Below are 25,053 nucleotides of genomic sequence, written 5' to 3' on the forward strand. Positions count from 1 at the left end.
TCATCTCTAAGTGGCCAAAATATTAGCTTTCTCACTCTAAAGATTGTTTTCTTATTCTCTCCATTTATTGGCTTCAGGGGCTCAAGGAGCTCTCTCAGGTCAGAGAGGGGCAAGAGCTGGAGCTGGAGTCTGAAGCCCAGCAACCCTATCAGCTGGGCAACAGCATCCTAGGTGTTGAAGTCCAGCTCCAATAGCACCCCCATGCCCACCAGCCTCAGGGCTGAAACAAGTGCTCAGAACCAAGGGCTGCTCCTTCCAGCTCAGCCTTTCCAGACGCAGTCAAAGGTATGTCTACTGAGGAACAGTTGCAGGAAGGGTAAAGGTCCCCTCCCCTGCCAACCCTTCAGAGTTAACAAAACAGGCAAAAATGGGGGAGGTCCACAGAGAAGGGTCAGCAGCAATGCTCAGGAAGGGGTGAGCAAAGCCTCCTCAATTCAAATCGCTTTAGGTTTACTATTGGTAAAATCTAAGCTTATAACTATTAATTAAATAAGTAAGTACTGTGAAAGAATATAAGGTGTAATACAGAGTATTAGCCTAGACTGTAAGGGTCAGGGAAATGTTCCTTGAGAAAGTGCTGTTTAAACTGAAACCTGAAAAGAAAACTAGCAGAAAGAAGAACATCCCTATAACATGCTGCACTTTTCCTGCATTAACCTCACTTAAAGTGGAAATCAATTATTTCATTACCTAGCTTTACTGTAAGATTTGGAAGGTCAGGGACCAAGTCTATTTGTCAACAAAATCCTCGAATCCCTAGAACCTAGTACATATTAGGAACTTCCCAATGAATTTAATACTTTTTGAGAAGGAAATCCAAGCATGTAGGGTCTGCCCTTGGAATAATTATAGCCTCTCTGGAGAAGTAATTCTATATAACATCATATGCACAAGAATCTAATTAAGAGTAAAAAAATATTTACCTGTCGTAAATCTTGGCAATTCTCAGCTCTCCTCTTCCTTTTCTCAAGCTTATTCTTGTTGTTGAAGCATGAGCCAGAATGTGTCCCCCAATGGGTTTTTTGGGGTCTGCTTGAAAACTGAATTAACAGAACACTTTTCAGGTTTCATCATATGAACTATATACAAAAATACCTGCTATTACAAGGCATTCTCTATGGAGAATGGCAAGGGATAAATAAGAAATAAGAAATACCCAACCCTTCTGCATGATGCTCTGATGTAAATGAGAGCATATTGAGAACCTCTTTCTTGCTCATTAACTATTGGAAGCCTTCAATGTTATATGGTTCTGAATTTGAGAAGAGTTTCAGAAATATATTTATTGCTGATGTCTAATGTTTATTCTAAAATAGGATACAGGAAAGATAAGCTCTTACTATGATCATATGGATTCCAAAATAAATTATGATTACAAGGTCATTACAAATACTGACACTCTTGAGAGACAGATATACTTACTAGAGGATGAACACTCATTTCCAAAGAGAGATGATTTTGAATGAACAAAATGGGAAATAAATGATACGATCTGCAAAAGTGCTAAGAAATCAAAATAGGGAAGATAACATGGGGAGAAAATGTCCTAAAAATAACTCATAATGTAAGAGGTTATACTTATTTAAAACAAAGTACAACACAGCACAATAAATAGCCTTAGCTCTAGAGAATATCAAACGAATTCAAATTTTACTTGTTCCATCAAAGTGTTCAGGATTCTGTGTAGAATTTCATGGAGAATTTATGGCTCTTGACTTTTCTTGTAAGTTACCAACACTTTAATAACTTAATAAAAGATATAAACTCTTTCCCAGAAAAATGCACAAATGTACACATATAAAAATTTTCACATAAGTTTAGGAGATTCATAGTTCCTTCCTGCTCTGGTGTGGACAGGTATTAACAATAATAGTAACAACCAAGATTTATTGAGTCCTTACTCTGTGGCAGACACTCTTCTAGCTCATCTAATTATTTTCCTTTGCTGGGATTCCATATGTAGTAAATAATTTTTGATTAAAATTTGGATTCTGCCTACAGAATCCAAGGTCTGTAGGTCTGCCCACAAAGAGAGAATACCTTGGTCATAAGAACCTCAAATGAAATTACATTTTTCTTTATCAGTAAACTGGCCCTCTGATCTTTCACTGAGTCTCATAAATTTGATTAATGTGAGTCTGCCCCTAAGAAATGGATTTGTTCTCAGTGAATGACCAAATCAATCCTCCGTAAGGGTAAGGGCCCTGAACTCTGGTCAACTCAACAGGGTGATGGACACATCCTTCCAAAGCCTATCCAATGACAGCATGCTAACCTTTCCCCTGGCATATACAGCTTTAATGTTCTATGTGGCATAAGAGATTTAGAGTTAGACCTGAGTTCAAATTTTGGCTTACCAGCCAGCCATATGACCTCAGGAAACTTGTTATTCATTCTCAATGTCTGTTTCTTGATTTTAAATGGAGAATAATAACTGTATGTAACTGGTACAATAGTTGTAAGAATAAAATGAAATAATTTAGATAAGGCAGTAACCCAGTAACTGAAATTATTATCTGCCTTCCTAATCCTGACTCACTATCTACGTTACCTTGGGCTAATTATTTACCTTTATGAATCTGTTTCTTTAACTGTAAAATGGGAACCAAAAAAGCCTCTTACTTTTTAGGGCGGTTGTGAAGATTCAAGGCGTATTTAATACAACTCATGAGGAGCCTACTACATGCCAGGAACAGTGCCAGATCATTTATAAAGCATTAGCTTTACCCTTCCAGTAATCTCAGCACACAAAAGACACTCAATAAATGGAGACTATTATTATTTAACTATGATTTCGTTAAAAGAGTCACTCTTTCAGTAACATGTAAATCAAGTAATTTTTCTTCAAGTTTCTTTGAACTTCTTGAGTGTTCTAGCAATTATAAACATGTCTTGAGGTAAAGTGCAAGAAGGTATAATACCATTCCACATTCATTTAGAGGGCTTTAATTTAGTTCTATTTCTGACCAAGTGAAAACAGCTTCAGAAAGCCACCCACATCCTTCCTTTAGCCTATTCTCTTATTTCCCCGTCTTCTATATTATCTTTTCTTCTTTTCTCCCTTTCTCAGGGGATGGGGGAGTATGATGAGGAGGAAGAGACAGGGGTAGATATTTGGAATAGAGAGGCCAAGAAAAATTGTTTCATTTATCCTGCTCTGGTTGAACAGGATACAGCATGTTATATAGTTAACGGCAAGACAAAGAATCTCCTGATCTTTCAACTTCAAATCACGGTGCAGGGAGCATAGGATTATGGTGATGGTAGGGCAGGTGGTATTTTTCTGGGATGAAACAGGAAAAACAGCACAGTGAGGCTAAAAGAACGTCAGTGTTGCAGTTAGATCCCTAGGTTTAAATTCTGGCTCCTGTTTTTTAACTGTGTGATTGACCAAGTAGGCACTCTAAGCCTCGGTTTCCTCCTTTATAAATTAGGAATAACAACAGTGTCAACCTCAAACACTGGCTGGAGTGGAGACCTTGAGCGGTCCAGGCAAGGGCAAACGTGAGAGAAAACTGGCACTCCTGGTACTTTTGACTTGCTAAGGGGCAAGCTTAAAGATGGAATTTTTTAGAAGGAGTCCTTTAAGAGACTGAGTGAACATGTCCAAAAGTGAGCAGGATGTTTTGAGATTATAGGAAGATAAAGAGAGAAGTGTACTGCCAGAGAGGAATTTTGGCAAAAAAAAAAAAAAAAAAAAAAGGAATGGCTTTAAAAGATACAGTATGTGTAAAAAGTTTTGTTAAATAACCCCACCACTATTTCCTCTCAAACTATGCAGAAAAATCTACACATTTAAAAAATTTTTGAAGACAGAATTCTGGGTTTTGGATGGTGAGATGGGGAGAAATGTGGCAATATTCTGAGACTGGCTTCATAGAATAGGGAAGTCTAGGAGGCAAGCCAGGGCTTCTTTGGTAGCTCAGCTGGTAAAGAATCTACCTATAATGCAGGAGACCCCGATTCAATTCCTGGGTTGGGAAGATCCCCTGGAGAAGGGATAGGCTACCCACTCCAGTATTCTTGGGCTTCCCTGGTGGCTCAGACAGTAAAGAATCCATCTGCAGTGCGGAAGACCTGGGTTTGATCCCTGGGTTGGGAAGATCCCCTGGGGGAGGGCATGGCAACCCGCTCCAGTAATCTTGCCTGGAGAACCCCCATGGACAGAGGAGCCTGGTGGGCCATAGTCCACGGGGTCGCAAAAGTTGGACATGACTGAGGGACTAAGTACAGCACAGTAGGCGAGCTTTGAAGGGGTGATATGAGAATTATATAAGATGATAAGTGAAAGCACTTGGCACATGGTGAGCAACCAATGAATATAAGCGCTCTTAATTTTGAGGGAGAGGAAAGTGAAATTCAAATAATTTAAATGTTTCACAAGGTCAGCATGCTAGTGATCTTGGCTTAATGTTTTTTCTCTACCATATTGTCTCTTCAGTTCAGTTCAGTCCCTCAGTCGTGTCTGACTCCTTGTGACCCCATGAACCGCAGCACACCAGGCCTCCCTGTCCATCACCAACTCCCGGAGTCCACCCAAACCCATGTCCATCGAGTCGGTGATGCCATCCAACCATCTCATCCTCTGTCATCCCCTTCTCCTCCTGTCCTCAATCATTTATACTAATGATGTAGAATCAGTAAGTGACATCCTTAAAGAATAAACTGCACATTTACAGGACTGCAAACATTCTAAGATGACTTTTTGTTTTAGGGAAACAGATACACAAATGAAGTAGGGGGACATCAAGGTCTTATTTGTTGCTTATCTGATTATTTGCTGTGGTATGGAGCTTCACAGGCTGATACTTTGACTATTTCCAGGCCTTTACCAACTGGATCATTCTAGTCCTAAAATCTGTATCTGTGAGCCTTATCTAGGAATTACTGCTCTGCTGTATCATATGGCAGCTCCTCGCCTCTATAATTTTGTTCCTTTTTAATAAAATGTGCCATCGAGTATAATGCATGGGATATAAGCCTCAATTATTGTCAGTGTACTTGGGGACTCATACCAATTATAGTGATAGTTCTCTGACAGGCTCCAGGAGAGCTGCAGCTTGGAGTTCCTTAACACTGAGAAACAAAGATATTTTCTTTATGGAAAGTATTCTAATAGCATTTGGAATTCTTTAGTTTAAAATTTTTTAATTTAGTTGTGGCAATTTATGTGCTTCACAGCACATCCATTTAATTTATATTGCCATAATATTAATACACTTTAGAATATACTAATTATAGTGAAACTTGTTTCTGTATAACCTGGCTAGGTAGAGGGGATGCTATTTCAAAGCAGATTCACCAAGCAAAAATACTAGCCTTTGTTACTTTCTTTGGCTCTTTACCTAGCTTCCTTCATTACAAATCTCCTCTGCTCTCTGACTCTTCAATTATTTCCTTTCTGTCACCTCTCTATTTTTCTCTTACTGGAGTCAATTCAAAATGATTTGATTCTCTTTGAAACTTTTTACAAATATAAGAAAAAGAATCCTATCTGACCTAATTTCCACAGACTTCTTTTGCCTTCTAACTCTAGATCGACAGTTTTGGCCTCTTCAATGTTCCCTCCCAACACCTGAAGAAAGAACATTGCTCTTTAACTTGTACTGTTTTATTTGAATGCAACCCACTTCCTCCCTCTGAGCCAATGAGTCATTTTCTCTTTTTAAAGTGAGCCTTAAAAATCTTCCATTTCTCTTCAGCTTAAAATTATTCTTTTTGTGAAGTACTTCATGTCCTGTGTATGAAAGACACCACATAAAACAGAGATTGCCCTAACCACTCAAGGACTACAGACTTTGCATGACATTTCAAAGCTTTAAAATTTAAATTAAGACATTATGTATTTTGTTTTTCCCTAATGGAGGCAAGGCACACAGTCTTGTTTGTTCACTAGTGAATTCCCAGAATCTTGTTACATAGTATATTTTCAATAAATATATATATTGAATGAATAAATAATTTCTCTCTCCCCAGTCATTTTAACATGCTTGGACTTTCCTGGTGGTCCAGTGGTTAGGACTCCACACATCCACTGCAGGGGGCTCAGGTTCAGTCCCTTGTTAGGGAGCCAAGACCCCGCATGCCTCAAGGTGAGGCCAAAAAAAAGACCAAACCAAAAAAAATGTGCTTAAAACCTTTCGTGTAGTTAAAACTTTTCACATTGGAATCTCTTGTGATTAAGTAGAAAATAAAATGGTACTGAAAAGTGAGAGTTATATCAAACTGCAGAAGATGCAGCAATATTCTTAGGATGAGTTCAGAAAATGCCTAAAGAGAGATACATTCATTTCAGAACAATTTTCAGAATTTACAATATTATATCAAATATCTTCTTATATATATCAATGATTGATTTATCTGCTAACAAATGACATACTGACTCAGTTTTAAAGTAACAGAACTTTGTATTGCACCCATCACAGTAATAATTGATTTAAACAAGAATCTCCAATAGGGACTTCTCTGGTGGTCCAGTGACTAGGACTCTGTGCTCTTAACTCAGGGAGCCTGGGTTTGATCTCTCATTAGGGAACTAGATCCTATATGTTGCAACTAAGAGCTCACACACCCAGTGAAGATGGAAGATCCTGTGTGCCTCAACTAAGACCCAGGGAAGTTTCAACTAAGAACCCAGTGCAGCCAATAAATCAATAAATAATTAAAAAACAAAAGAATCTCCAATAGATGCTAAAATCAAAGGGTGCAGAACATGATACTTACATAAGTCTCAAAGTATCACCCCAGAAATTACTTATTAATTACCAAGGGGAAAAGGTTTTTTACAATGGAGAAATCTTGTGAACACCATCTTAATCACATGATCAAACCTAACATCAGTAGTAATGGGACAAACTGAAAGAGTGTGCCTCTTGATATGATATATGGAAAAGGTCATAACATCACTTATATAGTTTTCCTGCCAAATGTGTTTAACGTTTTAAATAATGAGAAAAAAATAAACTCCACATTCGAAAAACAATTGGCCTGTGCTCTTCAAAAATGTTACATGGTCCCAATGCAGGCAGCATGGGCTTGATGACCCTGTGTGGCACATGGTGCGACAAAAACATCAACGTCACGAAAAACAAACAAAGGTTGAGGAGCTGTTCTGATTAATGGAAACTAAAGAGACATGACAAGTACATGGAATGCATGTTCCTTCAAACTACAAAGGCTATTATTGGAACAAGTGGAGACACTTGAATATAACTGCATATTAGACAACTAGTACGCCAGTATTAATTAGCACCCTAACTGTGCTAATTATGTTGTAGTTACGTACAGGAATGTTCTTCTTCTTAGAAGAGATATGCTGAAGTTTAAAAAGTGAGATGTCGTGATGTCTGCAAATAATTCTCAATAATTCAGGGGAAAAAACTCTCAAAGGGTTCACAAAACATATACATACATATATAAGCCTGTGTACATATGTAGTATATAGAGAGATTTTACATACACATGCATACACACAAACACATAGAAAAACTGTGACAAAATGTTAACAACTGATGAACCTAGGCAAATGATGATATTTGTGTATTTATTGTGCTAGTCTTGCACTTTTCTCTGGCTAAAAATTATTATAAATAAAAAGTCATTGAAAAGATCTTTAAAAAAGCAATACATAGATTCAGGGTTATTTTGATTGCTTATCCAGATACATACTGCTCAAAATTTGTGATGGTGGCAACTAACCTTTCTTAGAATTCTCTGTTTCACTAGACTACTTTCACTCTCCTTGTCTATTCACTGCCATCTTTCAAGAAGAGGCATCAATATGTATGTTATGTGCACAATACGTCAACAAAAAATGAATATTTCCAGCATGGACTGGCATGGACTGAAATTCTGTTTCTTCAAATAGGAGACTTCTCTCATAGGACCTCTTACAAATATACCCCATATATATGTATATATATGGGGTATATCCTGTAGAGAGCCTGCTTTTTTGTTTTCAGGTTAACAGCTTATTGGTGCAACAAAAACCATTCATGTATTTTTGGTGAGTGAAGTCTCCACATCACTTCCTGCACATAATAAATGTCACCCCCTGCCCCGTAAGAAACCATTCATGTATCTTGTATATAAGTTTTTATTTCCAAGATTTTTTATTGTTCTCCAATATCCTTTTAATCTTAGACAAAAAAGAACCCCAACTATCTCTGAAAATAGTTAAAATATTGCTTTGTTTTATAAAGAACTAGAGACAAATAGATCTGGATAACAAATAAGTGATATTTGCAATTATGAAATAATATGCACTGTGAAAAATATGATTTGAGACAGATTTGTGCCCATATCAAGACTGATCATTTTGGAATTATTTCCTATTCTACACTCTAAACCCTTTTTTTCCCACTCAATAACCTCAGATATGCAGATGACACCACCCTTATGCAGAAAGTGAAGAGGAACTAAAAAGCCTCTTGATGAGAGTGAAAGAGGAGAGTGAAAAAGTTGGCTTAAAGCTCAACATTCAGAAAATGAAGATTATGGCATCTGGTCCCATCACTTGATGGGAAATAGATGGGCAAACAGTGGAAACAGTATCAGATTTTATTTTTGGGGGCTCCAAAATCACTCCAGATGGTGACTGCAGCCATGAAATTAAAAGACGCTTACTTGGAAGAAAAGTTATGACCAACCTAGATAGCATATTGAAAAGCAGAGACATTACTTTACCAACAAAGGTCCGTCTAGTCAAGGCTATGGTTTTTCCAGTGGTCATGTATGGATGCAAGAGTTGGACTGTGAAGAAAGCTGAATGCCGAAGAATTGATGCTTTTGAACTGTGGTGTTGGAGAAGACTCTTGAGAGTCCCTTGGACTGCAAGGAGGTCCAACCAGTCTATTCTAAAGGAGATCAGCCCTGGGTGTTCTTTGGAAGGAATGATGCTAAAGCTGAAACTCCAGTATTTTGGCCACCTCATGTGAAGAGTTGACTCATTGGAAAAGACTCTGGTGCTGGGAGGGATTGGTGGCAGGAGGAAAAGGGGACGACAGAGGATGAGATGGCTGGATGGCATCACCAACTCGATGGACATGAGTTTGAGTGAACTCCAGGAGACGGTGATGGACAGGGAGGCCTGGCATGCTGCGATTCATGGGGTCGCAGAGTCGGACACGACTGAGCAACTGAACTGAACCAAACCCTTTTGATATTAACTTTTGCGAAATACAAAAGCAGAATATTGGGGCTTACGTCATAGTTGCTCCTGGGTCAGCAGTCATTTGATTGGTCACAAACACAGCTACATTATATTCTGCATCAAGAAATAAAATTAAGAAACTAAGAGAATGGCAATATAAATTAAAAGTTCATTGCTTAGATTTCAGAGTTTAGAAACACTGTGCCATGAATTTCTTTGATAAGATTACATTTCTGTTTTTTCACTGTTAACATAAAGTTATTGTTATATTATTTAGGTACCTTATTGTTTTAGAATCAGTATTTCTGGTTTTAAAAAAGTGTTGTATCCCCATGAAGGAAATTTTATCTTTTAAAAAACAGATTGTCTCCTGACATTATTCTGAGCTTCTCTGCAAAGCTTATCCAGCGAACAGTCACAGATGCTATTCTGATATCACCGTTTATTTTAAACATCTACCTTCTGAGATTTTTTGGAGTCGTGACAACATCTGGGCCAGTTTTTGCTGCCGTTCAGCCAATTCCCCACGACCACTGAAATCCACTCGGAAAAGTGCCATTATTGAATCAATGATCTGTGCAAAATTAATGTAAAAATAAATAATGCATTTGGAAATGGAAGTTAATTTGAACTGGAGTCAACAGAAGAAAGATAATATGCTAAATAGCTGCAGATTGAACAGTATTTAAAAGCTTGTACCAGTAGCTTAAAGATGCCAGCTTCTTCATGGAACTTTGCTGCTACATAATCAAGTAGCTCCATCTGATGTTCACCTGATGCGAAATGCAGTGGCAAAATGTTATAAAAGCTAGAAGAAGCAGAGACTAAGATTATGTATGTCCTTGGAACTCGGCAAAAGAGAGCCCCTGAAGGATTTCTTAATTATGACTTTATTAAATATGGTAGCATACATACCAAATGATACCTTATCCAAAAGAATGTTACTCTCCATTTCAAAGACATAGAATAAGAAATAATTTGAGAACATTTCAATGTCTAAAGACTTAGATAAAATCTGTGGATTGACTAAATAAATCTGGAGAAAAGTAAAACAGAAGGAGAAAAGAATAATGTCAAAATAAAGCATCGCTCAAATAATACATCAATGCTGCCAACCTTAAAACAGCCTAAGCATCCAATTGCATGGGGTTCTTACTAGTATATGCACGTGCATAAAGTACATTGTCCAGGACTGCATTATGGTCTACATTGAAGCGATCAGCAATGTCCCGAAGGCGATCTGGACGGCTGGAGTATGCCAGATTAAGGATCCAATAAATCAATTCCAAAAAGTTTAGACAACAACTACAAACAATAATGCTCTAAGTGAGTGAGAGGCAAAACACTCTACCTGCATAGGTATTCTGAGGATGCTAATAATCACCTAAAATCTATATCAGACTTTATTTTTCCTAAGTGCCTTAATTAGGTAGTAATAACAGTGATAGAAATAATGAGACAGTAATGAATTTAAGTATTAAATTATCTAATCTAAACAACAACCTTGGAAGTGAGTTGTTATGGCCTGTACTACATTTTACAAATGAGGACACTGACAGAGATTAGGCAAATGACTTAGAGGTAGGCAGCAAATCAGTTATAGGAGAAAAACTAGAAATTAAGATTTGTGAACCTCTTTTGTTCTCAGTTCTATAAAAATAGATCTCTTCTATGAAGATAATATCACTGAATTATAATTCAAGTCACTTCAAAGTGAATTAATTCACTCACGTTCCTCACTTGTTCAACACACAACAGTTTAATAGACCACTAATCACGTGTTGCCAATAAAGATAAATTTGACTACATGAACCAAAGGTTCAAAAAAGTCACTTTAAGGGTACAGAAAGGAATTATCACCATATAGTTTTTCATTTATTTCAGGTTTAAAATCCACTTTCTTCTAAAGGAGTTTTAATAACATTCTGAAATTAGTAAATTCATAGAGGGGACAAATTTGGTGTACCTGGAAAGGTATTCTGGAAGATGCTAATAATCACATATCTATCTAGACTATAAAGAGTATTAATAAACATCTTTTTAGGTCTTTGGTGATCCCAATATTTTCCAGAATGACATAAGATAAAATGCATGTCCATGGACTCATTTCACTTACAGTATTTGTGTTAATACTGATCATACTATGCTGTGCTGTGCTTGGTTGCTCAGTCATGTCTGACTCTCTGTGATTCCATGGACTGCAGCCTGCCAGGCTCCTCTGTTCATGGGGATTCTCCACTCAAGAATACTGGAGTGGGTTGCCATGCCCTCCTCCAGGGGATCTTCCCAACTCAAGGATCAAACCCAGGTCTCCCGCATTACACGCAGTTTCTTTACCATCTGAGCCACCAGGGAAGCCCAAAAATACTGGAGTGGGCCGCTTATCCCTTCTCCGGGGGAGCTTCCCTACCCAGGGACCGAACTGTGGTCTCCTGCATTGTAGGTGGATTCTTTACCAGCTGAGCTACCAGGGAAGCTTGTAAGTAACTATAAAGCAAGGACCATTTATAACCTTATTTGTTGACACTTGGAACTAGTTCAGTAAATGCTGAACTGTCTTTAGGATTTCCCAGTTATGCTGCTGCTGCTGCTGCTAAGTTGCTTCAGTCATGTCCGACTCTGTGTGACCCCATAGACAGCAGCCCACCAGGCTCCCCCATCCCTGGGATTCTTGAGGCAAGAACACTGGAGTGGGTTGCCATTTCCTTCTCCAATGCATGAAAAGTGAAAGTGAAGTCGCTCAGTCGTGTCCGACCCTCAGCGACTCCATGGACTGCAGCCTTCCAGGCTCCTCCGTTCATGGGATTTTCCAGGCAAGAGTACTGGAGTGGGGTGCCATTGCCTTCTCAGTCCCAGTCATCCTACAGCACTATATATGTTTTCTTCAGAGCTACAATGACAGCCACTAAAATCTTCTACTGCTGCTGAGTATACTCAGATGTTATTGGTAGACAAGTCAAAGAAGACAAGGAATTGGAAGAGATAAAAAAGTTTTTTTTCACTATGTCAGTTTTTATAAAACCAGGTGACTATATAACCAGGAATGTAAAGTTGGGCTTACGCTAAAGGGAAGTTCAAACCAATTTACAAATGTTTTTTAGCAGATCAGCATATGGAATTATCAGCATATTAACCAATTACCAGTGCAAGGCACTACGGAGGATTTAAGGAGTCATAAGATAATTTATGCCATAAGTAAGTGTAAAATATAATTATGTAGGCAAAATATAAGCACACAAAAAGAAAAATATCAAGATAGAGCAGTATACATGTAAGAGACACTGAAAGAATGACATTTCACTTGGGCCCTTGCATATCCTTGTTCCCCTGCATTCCCTCTTACATGACCTGGCTCTTAGCTGTTTCTACCATTCTGGATAAAATCCAAATTGCCAAACAAGTGGCAGATATTCTTCAAGAACAATTCCTCCCTCTCAAAGAACCATATTTAATCAACTATTTCTGAAACTAGATGAACTCCAGCTGAGCAACTCTTGCTTCAGTCCTATTGTTAAAAGGAATGTCTTCTGAACCTGATAGCTCCTCAAACTATTGTTATTTCTTCTATTTATTGGTTAATTACACACTACTCAATTCCTTACTGTTTATTTGCAACAAGCTTCCATCATCTTTCTTTACCGCAAATGGTCTCTTGGACTCCTAATTGCAAATCTCAGTGATCCTTCTCAGTTTACACCCTCTCTCTGTGTGGAACCCCTTTTCTTCTTAAAAAAAATTTTTTTTTTTTTCTGTGGCAAGGGCTTAGTTGCCCAGGACATTGGGATCTTAGTTCTCTGACCAGGGATGGAACCTACATCCTCTGCCTTGAAAGGCAGATTCTTAACCACAGTCCATGGAATCACGAAGAATCGGATACAACTAAGTGATTAACACATACACATGTATACATATGTATGTATATGGGCTTCCGTGGTGGCTCAGTGGTCAAGAATCTACCTCCTAATGCGGGAGATGCAAGTTCAATCCCTGGGCTGGAAAGATCCCCTGGAGAAGAAAATGGCAAGCCACTCCAGGATTCTTACCTGAGAAATCCCATGGGCAGAGGAACCTGGTGGGCTATAAACCATGGGGTCACAAGAGTTGGACACAACTTAGTGACTAAACAATCACAACAATATACGTGTGACTCATTGGAAAAGACTCTGATGCTGGGAGGGATTGGGGGCAGGAGGAGAAGGGGACGACAGAGGATGAGATGGCTGGATGACATCACTGACTCGATGGACGTGAGTCTCAGTGAACTCCGGGAGTTGGTGATGGACAGGGAGGCCTGGCATGCTGCGATTCATGGGGTCGCAAAGAGTCAGACACGACTGAGAGACTGATCTGATTGATATATACATATGTGTGTGTATGTGTACACATATATATATATAAAACTGGGTCACTTTCCTGTATACCTGAAACTAACATGACATTGTAAATCAACTCTATGTCAATAAAAAAAAAATACACAATTCTTAAAAAGATTTAAGAGGAAAAAAGTGATTTGAGAACTCAACTAGCAAATGTTTCCCCTTGTTTTTTTTTCATTATTATTGGTTTACAGGATAGTTATAAAAATGACATATTTCAAATTCTCTTTTATAGTAATAGTACTATATCACACTATTGTTTGCAATTTGCATAAATAAAAGGGTTACAAAGTATTTTCTGTATCGATGAAAATAATCTTTCCTCCTGAGTAGCCGCCGGCTCCTGGAAGTTGAGCTGTCACTAGGAAGCAATTAAAAATTAATTAATATTAACAAGAGTGAATAAACTCTGTACAAATGGATATACAAATTAACATGGGATTTATTCTGGTTGCAACTCTCTAGCCATCTAGCAAATAATAGTTTCTAAATAGCATGCTATATTTTTATATTACTAACCAGTGGTAAAATTATAAGTATTCTTCCAGCATAACAGTAATTCAGCAAAGAATGTCTGTATCTTTCACAATGGGAGATATTCATGAAATTTAGCTCTCCTAAAGAACAGAAGTAGAATAACAAGGTCCAAATATATAGGACAAGGGACTATATTTAATATCCTACAATAAACCATAATAGAAAAGCAGGTATATATGTGCATAAATGAGTCACTTTGCTGTACAGCAGAGATTGGCACAACATAGTAAATCAACCATATTGTAATAAAAAAATTTTTTAAAAGAACAGAGGTAGAATTTAAATATTACTTTCTTCCTATAAGAAATAATCACAAATATAATTTATGCTATGTAACTCATTTAAGTAACTTTTCAATTAATGGATGCATTAATTTTAAATGTATTTTCTTTATATGTAGTATTAACACTAAGGAATTATTTTACATTAAGCACACACATTATTTCATTTATTTTTCAAAACAATCCTAAAATGGCCCTAGCATTATTCCTATTTTACTGATGGGGAAAATCTGAAAGGTGAAGCAACTTAACCAAGGTCATGCAGCTATTAAGGGTAGAGCTATTTGGATTCCAGAATCCCCTTACTAAACACCCATTTTCCTTCTACTTGGGTCTAAGAAATACAGTACAATGACTTTATGTAAAAGGAGATAGTTTTCCTTATTTTAAGTCTTTTTTAGTTCCACCCTTACTCTATGGAAAGTAAGGAATTCTAAAGCCTTGATAGATTCTGTGATATTCTTATAAACATGACATACAAAAGACAGAATAGGAAAAATTGAGGCCATGAACAAATACCTCTCTCCACCAATACATTCATATATCCATTCACCTCCTCCCTATTTCCATTCAGGTGTTCAGGGTGCAGTACACACAACATGGCCTCACGTATCACACATTCACAGACCAGCTCTGGTATTTGTGTAACCGTGGGGAGTTAAGTAATCTCTCTGAGTTTTAGTTTCCTTGCAAGTTTGTTCAGATTACATGAGATTATATAAAGTACCAGGCACAAAGTAGATTAGTAAGTAATGGCTATGATTATTATTGGTATTGCTATCATTGTTATATATCCTTACCACAGAGGGTATGAGAGAGTTGGGTTTTTCCAGTTCGAAATTCTGTGAAACACAGGGAAAAAAATAGTTAAGAGTTAGATTATTTTCATAAAGACTAGATATGGTCTTAGAGTATGGTTTCCTTTTCCAACTGTCAAATCTCATACACGAAGTGCCTCTATGTCATGAATGGATTCTATATATATGAATACTAGTAATAAAAATAACTTTTTAAAGGTTTTCTTTTTCAGAACTGTCCTTTAGATGATCAGTTCAGTTCAGTTCAGTCGCTCAGTCATGTCCAACTCTTTGCCACCCCATGAATCTCAGCACGCCAGGCCTCCCTGTCCATCACCATCTCCTGGAGTTCACCCAAACTCACGTCCATCGAATCAGTGATGCCATCCAGCCATCTCATCCTCTGTTGTCCCCTTCTTCTCCTGCCCCCAGTCCCCCCCCAGCATCAGAGTCTTTTCCAATGAGTCAACTCTTCACATGAGGTGGCCAAAGTACTGGAGTTTCAGCTTTAGCATCATTCCTTCCAAAGAACACCCAGGACTGATCTCCTTTAGAATGGACTGGTCCAGGGGACTCTCAAGAGTCTTCTCCAGCACCACAGTTCAAAAGCATCAATTCTTCGGCGTTCAGCTTTCTTCACAGTCCAACTCTCACATCCATACATGACCACTGGAAAAACCATAGCCTTGACTAGACAGACCTTTGTAGGCAATGTAATATCTCTGCTTTTCAATATGCTATCTAGGTTGGTCATAACTTTCCTTCCAAGGAGTAAGCGTCTTTTAATTTCATGGCTGCAGTCACCATCTGCAGTGATTTTAGAGCCCCAAAATATAAAGTCTGACACTGTTTCCACTGTTTCCCCATCTATTTCCCATGAAGTGATGGAACCAGATGCCATAATCTTCGTTTTCTGAATGTTGAGCTTTAAGCCATCTTTTTCACTCTCCTCTTTCACTTTCATCAAGAGGCTTTTTAGTTCCTCTTCATTTTCTGCCATAAAACCCAAATTTTTCTTAGGAATAATCATATAAATGAAAGTGTAAGGCTCCACCAAAGGAAAGAGAGCCTGGAGTTTTCGCACTGATCTGAGATCCTCAAGGGGAATACCAGGGTGATCCTCAAATTGGTGGTATCTCCTAGCTATCAACAAAAGCAAATACTCTCTAGAGAAAAACATCCCCACTATACCAATTTAGGCCCACTGAACTTCAACAGATTATAATTAAGAAATATGTTCACAAATATCAATAAACACACAAGAAGGTAAGTCATTCAAGTGGGTTTCCCAGGTGGCTCAGTGCTAAAGAATCTGCCTGCAATGCAGGAAATGCAGTTCAATCCCTGGGTGGGGAAAATCCCTTGGAGAAGGAAATGGTAATCATTCCAGTATTCTTGCCTGCGAACTCCCACGGACACAGGAGCCTGGTGAGTTATAGTCCTTGGGGTCGCAAAGAGTCGGACATGATTTAGCAACCAAACAACAAGCCATTAAGACTGGGAGTCAACAGAAATAAACAAAAATTTATTTCTCCAAATCAGCAGAAACATCAACACTGAACAAACAAACAAAAAACCAGATTTGGTTCTCTGAGGACTGAAAATAATGGAACTGTCAGGAGCAGTACATAAAATAGCTATGCATGGATTTCTTTTTTCTTTTTGGCTGCACCACGAGGCTTGTGGGATTATAATTCCCCAAGCAGGGATCAAACTCAGGCCCTAGCAGTGAGAATGCAGTCCTGACCCCTGGACTGCCAGGGAATTTCCAACTTTTTTTTTTAATAGAGGATACAACAAAGAGAAAAATCTATTCTCTATGTTCCTGATATATGCATTTCTTAAAAATATTAATAAGATCAGTCTCATTATACAACTACTTTCTGAAGGTATGAGAGGAAAAAATTTTCTTCTATAGGAATCAGAGATAAAAAGATGAAAAATGTCAATAAAACTCATCTGTTAATGTTGTAAAATATTTTAATTGTAGCCCAGAAAGATCTTGCATTATGACAACTGATATTTCATCATAAGTTCCAAAACAGATACAATTTATCATTGATATGGGTGTGTATACATACATATATTTTTCATTTAACAAAATATTAAGCTTTTACCTACCTCCAAAAGCTTCTGTGATTGCCATGCTTTCAATTCCACCTCCTAGCAACTTACTAGAAATAGAAAGTAAGCTTCAGTAACAGGAACAGAAATAGAAATATCAAGAAAGGAGAAAGTGCTAATGTCATTGGTATTATTTCTATCTATGTACCTGATGCGAAGAACCAACTCATTAGAAAAGACCCTGATGCTGGGAAAGATTAAAGGTGGGAGGAGAAGGGGATGACAGAGGATGAGATGGTTGGATGGCATCACTGACACAATGGACATGAGTTTGAGCATGCTCTGGGAGTTGGTGATGAACAGGGAAGCCTGACGTGCTGCAGTCCATGGGATCCCAAAGAGTCGGACACGACTGAGAGACTGAACTGAACTGAACTGATCTATGTGTCTTTCTATCCATCCAAGATAAACACACACTCTTGGCTGAACAAATGGCTTCCCACCTGCTTAGATCACCGGTTATACTGTGTATGGGTAGGAGGATCGACAAAACAATCTATAAGTCCTGCTGTTCCCACTCCTGTCTACCAACAGGAAATGAGCTATGCAGGCCTTATATTTCATTATTCTTTAGAATTGAACTGAGGTTTGAATAAATGGTTTTAGTTATTAATTGGGTTCTTCATACTGTGCTGGGACTATGTTTCTAAAAGTCAACCAAATATCCAAATTTTTTAAAGTACTGAGAAACATGAAAAATAGATATTAGGAGAATCCAGTGATTGTCACCATGATTGACGTATCTCACACAAGCCAAATTCTATGAAGAACATGTCAGAATAGAAAATATTCAAAGATGTGATAGGTACTGCTAGCAGTTAGAAAAATAACTGTCAGATTTTGACAGCATGTACTTAATTGGTAACTCAGTGATTTAGTGCATTTGATATATATTCCTGATATGAAAAGACCTAAAGTTAAATAATCTCATTCATTCATTTAATGCAACAAATATTAACTATAGTAATTGCCCTAAGATCTGGTAGGAGCACTTTAAACATCTTTGTAGTTTATATTAGCATGGCTTTTGGGACATGGTCACAAACCAGACAGAGCTCTAAGAGATATGGATAATTTAACAGATGTACATTTACATAGTTTGAGAGTAACTTAAATGTAACTTGAAGCAGTGTTGGAAGTTGGCCACAAATTGAGAGCTGTGGACTTCAATGAGAAAAAGAAAAAAATCTAGATACTGACCCGCATAAACTGAATCTAAAGGACATGCTGGAGAGACCACTCCATTTGAAAGGCATATTTAGAGATTCTATATTTAGAATTTATTTAGATTTTTATTTAGAGATTCTATAAGTCTACCAATTATTAAAGGAGGTTTTACTTGTCCTTCTTCATCTTGAGAAAAACCACCCTAAAACTTTGGCTTAGAGAAATTTTAGAGAAATGGCTATAGCCCTGGAAAATCTAAGACAAAATTTCTGGTGGATATTCTGAAAAAATGAACCCCCAATTCAACTGAAAGTGTACCCAAAATTGCTTGGGATAGCATAACTAACTGTTCCCTTGGGAAACTGAGGAAAATTTAGTATTAGGAATAGAAATGGTGCTTTTAAATCTTGAAAGATTTTAAAATAGAGACAAAAATCAAGCTCATAGATTACTATTTTCATATTAAATTTGGGAATAAACTGTGCATATTTGGTACTTGAAAACTCTCATAGTTTGAGAATTTGACATTTTTATAACATAACACATTAGCCTGTAATTGATTAAATGATATAAAGCTGCAGCTTCTAAGTTGATAGCTAACTTTATACACAGTATTTGAACATTTAAGAGTGTCTAAGACTCACTATACTTATGTTTAATTTATTAAATTTATAGGGGCTTCCTTGGTGGCTCAGATCATAAAGAATCTGCCTGCAATACATTAAATTTATAAGACATTCAAGTAATTGAAAAGATTTTAGTAATTATACAAGCAAAGTTCTGAGGAGAAATACAATAAATTTATAAATATAAGTTAAAATATTCAAGGAAATTTGGTTAACCATATTAGAAAAGTTCCTTAAAATTTGTCAAATTTATAAATGGGCTTGCAGCTTAAGAAAAAATATATTAAGTAATAATATATACTGCTGCCGCTGCTTAGTCGCTTTAGCTGTGTCTGACTTTGTGCGACCCTATGGACTGCAGCGTGCCAGGCTCCTCTGTCCATGGGATTCCCTAGGCAAGAGTACTAGAGAATGCCCTCCTCCAGGGGATCTTCCTGACCCAGGGATCGAATCCAGGTCTCCTGCATTGCAGCAGGCAGTCTTTACCACTGAGCCACAAAGGAAGCCCTGATAATACATAAATAATAATGTATATTACTTAATAATATATAAGTAATATATAGAGTAATAATTTCTCTAAGCCAAATTTTAAAATTTGTATTTATTTATTTGTTTGTTCTGGCTGCGCTGGGTCTTTGTTGCTGCACGTGGGCTTTCTCTAGTTGCAGTGAGTGGGGCTACTCTCTAGTACTTTTGGTGCTCCGGCTTCTCATTGCAGTGGCTTTCTTGTTGCAAAGCTTTGGCTCTAGAGCATGCAGACTCAGCAGTTGTGGTGCATGGACTTAGCTGACCCGTGTCATACAGGATCTTCCTGGTCCAGGGATCAAACATATGTCCCCTGCACTGGTAGGCAGGTTTCTTAACCACTGGGCCACCAAGGAAGTCCAGCCAGATGATTCTTAAACCATGATGTGGTAGAACAACTGGAGAATATCAAGTCATCATTTGAATCAAATTATTTTGATCAACCTGACTTGGACCAATTTGTCTTTTTAAAAAAATATTTATTCATTTTGGTTGTGTTGGGTCTTAGCTGTGGCACGTGGGCTCTTCTCACAGTGTGCAGGCCGCATGTGGGATCTTGGTTCCCCAATCAGGGATCAAACCCATGTCCCCTGCTTTGGAAGTTGTATTCTTAACCCTGGACCACCAGGAAGGTACCTGACCAATTAGTCTTGGAGCAAGATTTCCCAAAGACTCTTCCTTAGCTGTTATTTGAACAAAAGGTTCTGTGATTTTAAAAATTTGAGGCAATGCTAGGTTAAACAGGTGTTTTACTTCACTGTAGGAATTCAGACCCTTTAATAAAATGTATAAATCTCCGAGAAATACAGTTTATTGCACTTCCCCAACATATTTTACTATTTGCTTATTCAGTCAATTAGTTATTCCACAAATATTTACTGAACATCTAGTTTGTGCCAGAGAGTGCTTTATGCACTTGGAGTGATGTGTGTATGTGCTCAGTGCTCAGCTGGGTCTAACTGGAGTAAAGCAGTGAACGAAAGAGACAGATCCATCACTTTGTGGAGCTTAAATTCTAATGAGAAAACAGACAATAAACATAAGTAAGTAAAATATGTGGTATGTCAGATGTTATTAAATGGTATGAATAAAAATTAGATCTGGAAAGGGGATAAAAGATGCAGAGGATGAAGGTAGGAAGTTTTCAAATAAATTTTCAAAGAAAATGATCACAGAAGGCCCATGTGAGTTAGCAAAGACCTGAAAAATCTGACAGCAAGCCAGGTACATAATGAGGAAAGAGAGTTCCAGGCAGAGGGAATGCAAAGTGCAAATGCCCTGAGGTTGGAGTGTGTCTGCTATTTTCTAGGAATAGCAAAAAAATTAGCCCAGTTGGTACACAGTAAACCAGAAGACAAATAAGAGCTTAGATTTGAGATTAGGGAGGATTTTTGGCTTTTGCTCTGAGTGAGCCTGGGGAGTCATGAGGGTGTTTTGGACAGAAGAGTATTATGATCTGATCTATGTTTTAAAAACATTATTCAGGGGCTTCCCTGATGGCTCAGTGGTAAAGAATCCTCCTGCCAATGCAGGAGACATGGACGAGTTCAATCTGTGGTCCAGGAAGATCCCACATACCGCAGAGCAACTAAGCCCTGGTGCCACCACTGTTGAGCCTACGCTCTAGATCCCTGGAAGCGCAACTACTGAGCCCACGTGCCACCACTTCTGAGGCCCATGAGCCCTAGAGCCTGTGCTCTGCAACAAGAAAGACCACCATAATGAGAAGCCTGTGCACTGCAATGAAGAGTAGCCCCTGCTCCCAGCAACTAGAGAAAAGTCCGCCTAGCAATGAAGACCCAGCACAGCCAAAAATAAATAAATAAAATTATATAAAAAAATTTATCCTGCCTTCTATGTGAAGAATAAATGGTAGGGGCAAGGTCTAAAGGAAGGAAGCTAGTTAGAAATTATTATCAATAATCCAGAACAGATATTAATAGATGGTTTAGGCCAGTGAGGTAACAAAGGAGAAGGTTGTGAGAAGTAATTAAATTTACATTTTTTTCTCCCTCTCTGTACACATATAGATACAAATAGGAAAAATATACATATAAACTTTGTATTATGAAAAATTTCAAACATAAACAAAAGTAGACAAAAAACATTATAATAATGAACTATCATGTACCTATCCCTCAGCCTCAACAGTTATCAACCATGAACTCATGGCCAAAATTTTTTCCATATAAACTGCCAACCACTTACCTCCCTTTTCATATTACTTTAAGCAGATATTAGGCAACATATCAATTCATCCTAAATATTTCAGTAGGTATCTCTACAAGATGAAGACTCTTATTTTTAATATAACTGCATTACCATATCACATCTAAAAAATTAGTAATTCCTTAATATCAACATCTAGTAAGTGTTCAGTTTTCAGCCTCATATGTCTTACTTCCTGTAGTGTGTTTGCATTAGGCTCCAAAATAAGATCTACGTATTGAGATTAAGTGACATGTCTTTTAAATGCCTTTTACTCTCTAGGTCTTCTCCCTGAGTCCACCTCTTTTCTATTCTTTATAATTTATTTGTTGAAGAAACTGGTTGGTTTATTCTAAATATATTTGAAGACAGAGCAGACAGGATTTGTTAATAGATTAGAGTTAGCACGTGAGGGGGTAAAAAAGGCACCAAGGATGACACTAAGGTTCCAGACCTGACGATTAGGAAAGAGATCTGAGCTGAGGGAGATTTTAGGAGGAGCAAATCTGGGGCAAATACTAGAAATCTGATTTGGGACCTGTGACGTCTGAGTTGCCTAGCAGACATTCAAATGGGGAGGCATATTTGACTATGAAACTCTTTTTTTTTCTTGGAGTTTTTGTGAGGTCAAGGTTTTGAGGAATACTTTGAGGAAATACTGCTTTGTTCAAATTGCTCTTGGAAACTTCTCTAACTTATGAAATAGTAATTCTGCCTACTAAGGCAGGGAAAAAAAACACACACACACCGTAGTCAACTTGCATTGCGAAGATGGTGACTATGTCTTAGGAATCATAAGATGGTAAAAAAAAAAAAGGTGGGGAGGAGTTAAAACTGCTGATGCTGAAAAGCAAAAACAACATTGGATTATTTCCTCTAAAATATTCACTCTAACAACTGAATTTTAAAAAATATTTCTTTGGTTGTGTCGGGTCTCAACTGACCCTCAATGCAGCGTGCAGGTTCTTTTAATTGGTTGCGGTATATGGGATCTAATTCCCTGAGGAGGGGTGGAACCTGAGCCCCTGGCTCCCCTGCATTGGGAGTTCGCAGTCTTAGCCACTGGACCACCAGAGGAGTCCCTAACAACTGATCTTTAAGGAAAACCAAAAGTGAAATGGAATTTCCTTGATCAATGGAGAATAAAAAGGAAATGAAAAGTTAAACTGATTTCTTTAATGGCTTATTAATACAGACTGATTCAGAAACTACTTATACTTTGGGTCTGAATTTCTTGTAAAAAAGGTAATCCCATTTTTACAAGCAGTCTAAAATTTACTTGCTTCAGTTGCCATTTGAGGGGAAAAAAAAATTCTGCAAAGTAAGAAGCTATTTCTATTGTTTATAGTCAAAATAACAACTCGGACAGAGGAAAAGAAATGTAGTATTCCAAAGACTGTGCTTAGTGGTTATAAAAAATATAAATACATACTCAAATTCCTGGCTCCCAGTGGTGATATGGAAAACCATCTTCCTCTTCTCACTATACTCAAATGCAGTCAAGAATCCTGGTTCCTACAGAAAGACAAAAGGAAAGGTTCAAAAAAGATATTAGATGAATATCTTAATTTCAAATGCTGCCAACAACTATATACTTGATTCTCGGTCATCATTTGCTATAAGCTACAGTTCATTTGTCTTTGAAGGCAGCACAAGATCATGGTTAAGAACACAGGCTCTAGAGTCACCTTACCAAGGTTCAAACTACATCTCTAACACTTATTAGTTGTGCAATGTGTGGTAAACTACTTAATCATGCTGTACTTAGGCTTCCTCTTTTGGGTCAAATGGGATAATAATAGCGTCTCTTTCATAGGGAAGCTGTAAAAGTTAAATGAGATACATTTATGGCATAAAGCAGACTCGTACTTTACTAAGTGATTCAGTTGATTTCATTCAATGATGCTGGCCCTCTGTGTTCTTTATTAGCCACTCCAGATAGTTCTGATACATACCACTGTACTATGAAATTAACTTTCTCTGTCTCTGTCTCTCCCTCTATATCTCAATCTCTTTCTCTAAGGAAAAACAGTTTCAGTTAAGAGAGGATTAGACTGTTGGTGCATTAGTGGGTACACGAGAAGGAGAAAGATTCTTCTCTTTGGTAATAGAATTACTTTCCAAAGGAAAGAAGACTAATGCCTTGAGCTATAAAGGAGCAGTTTAAATCCCAAACCCTGGGTACTGCACTAGGGCTTCCTTAGATACCCTGGCAGTTACGGAACTGCCTTGTGGGTATACAGCCCAAGAGTACTCAGAACATACAGCAACTGAGTTGTGTTCAGACCAGTTCAGTTGTGTCCTCTCCAAGTTCAGGACCACACTGACACTTGCAACTGGAAGGAAAGAGGTAACTGTTGGTGAAGAGAATTTCTAGGACTTGGTGAGAATGAGACTCTCTTATACACATGTAGAAAAGGAGAAGCCTGCTCTTCTGCAAAGAGAGGCTTTGGCCTTTCTGCACATTCTTATTCCCAGAGGTGCTGCCTCCAGCGGCCCCCAAAAGTGCTACACAAAAACTTGGGTCAAAGGCATGTGCTTCTGCTTGGAGCCATCAGCGGCATAGGTCTCTTATGGTCTATGGGCCCAGGTACAAAGTACAGGTTTCACTTAGCTTTATGCTCAGGTGCCTCAATGAGCACATTCTTGGTCATATCTATCTTAACTGCACAAATGGAGACCCAGCCACTGTTGGTCTTTTTCAAATGCAATGTTCTCTTATCAAATGCCTATACCAGGAGAGAGCAATTTCTTTGGTGCTGAGTGCTTCACAACAGCCATATATACAATGTTTGAGGAGATAATGCAAAAAAATAAGGAGGAGGAAGGTAAAAAAAATATGAAAAGGAGGGAGCCCCTGGTAGTCCAGTGGTTGGGATTTGGTACTCTCACTGCTGGGAGCCTGGATTTGATCCCAGGTCATGGAACTAAGATCTTGCAAGCAGCACATCCTGGACAAAAAAAGAAGAAAAGAAGGAAAGGCAGAGGCACAGAAAAGGGAAAAGTGATAGAAAAGGAGACAAAAATAAAAGGTTTTGTAAAAAATGATTGCCTTCATAGTTTTCCTGGTCTCTTAACCTCTGTCTCATTTTTTTTCAGAAATTATTGCTTTGAAACTTACATGATGAAAAGTTAACATGGGGCATATAATGTATAGTGGTGATGCACAGGAACTCACAGTTATCACAATAGTTTCTAGTGTACATAATGAAAAAGGCTACAGAGATTCCCAGGGCCCATTTAAGCTAAAATAACAAAGAA

General features: G+C 37.9%; 1 protein-coding gene across 1 annotated transcript in view; it reads right to left on the reverse strand.

Moving 5' to 3' along the window:
* DMC1 (DNA meiotic recombinase 1) overlaps positions 1 to 25,053 on the reverse strand; it is a 36,437-nt gene that overhangs the window by 7,194 nt on the left and 4,190 nt on the right. Inside the window, exons 5-13 of the mRNA XM_019961802.2 lie at positions 23,225 to 23,307; positions 17,264 to 17,316; positions 15,146 to 15,187; positions 13,816 to 13,888; positions 10,308 to 10,399; positions 9,851 to 9,924; positions 9,611 to 9,725; positions 9,205 to 9,265; positions 924 to 1,040 (exon numbers count right to left, since the gene is read on the reverse strand). Of these exons, the coding sequence (XP_019817361.1) occupies positions 924 to 1,040; positions 9,205 to 9,265; positions 9,611 to 9,725; positions 9,851 to 9,924; positions 10,308 to 10,399; positions 13,816 to 13,888; positions 15,146 to 15,187; positions 17,264 to 17,316; positions 23,225 to 23,307 (710 nt within the window). The remainder of the gene's footprint in view (positions 1 to 923; positions 1,041 to 9,204; positions 9,266 to 9,610; positions 9,726 to 9,850; positions 9,925 to 10,307; positions 10,400 to 13,815; positions 13,889 to 15,145; positions 15,188 to 17,263; positions 17,317 to 23,224; positions 23,308 to 25,053) is intronic.

Source organism: Bos indicus, chromosome 5 (genome assembly GCF_029378745.1).
Source record: "Bos indicus isolate NIAB-ARS_2022 breed Sahiwal x Tharparkar chromosome 5, NIAB-ARS_B.indTharparkar_mat_pri_1.0, whole genome shotgun sequence".
In the NCBI taxonomy this organism is placed as follows: Eukaryota; Metazoa; Chordata; class Mammalia; order Artiodactyla; family Bovidae; genus Bos; species Bos indicus.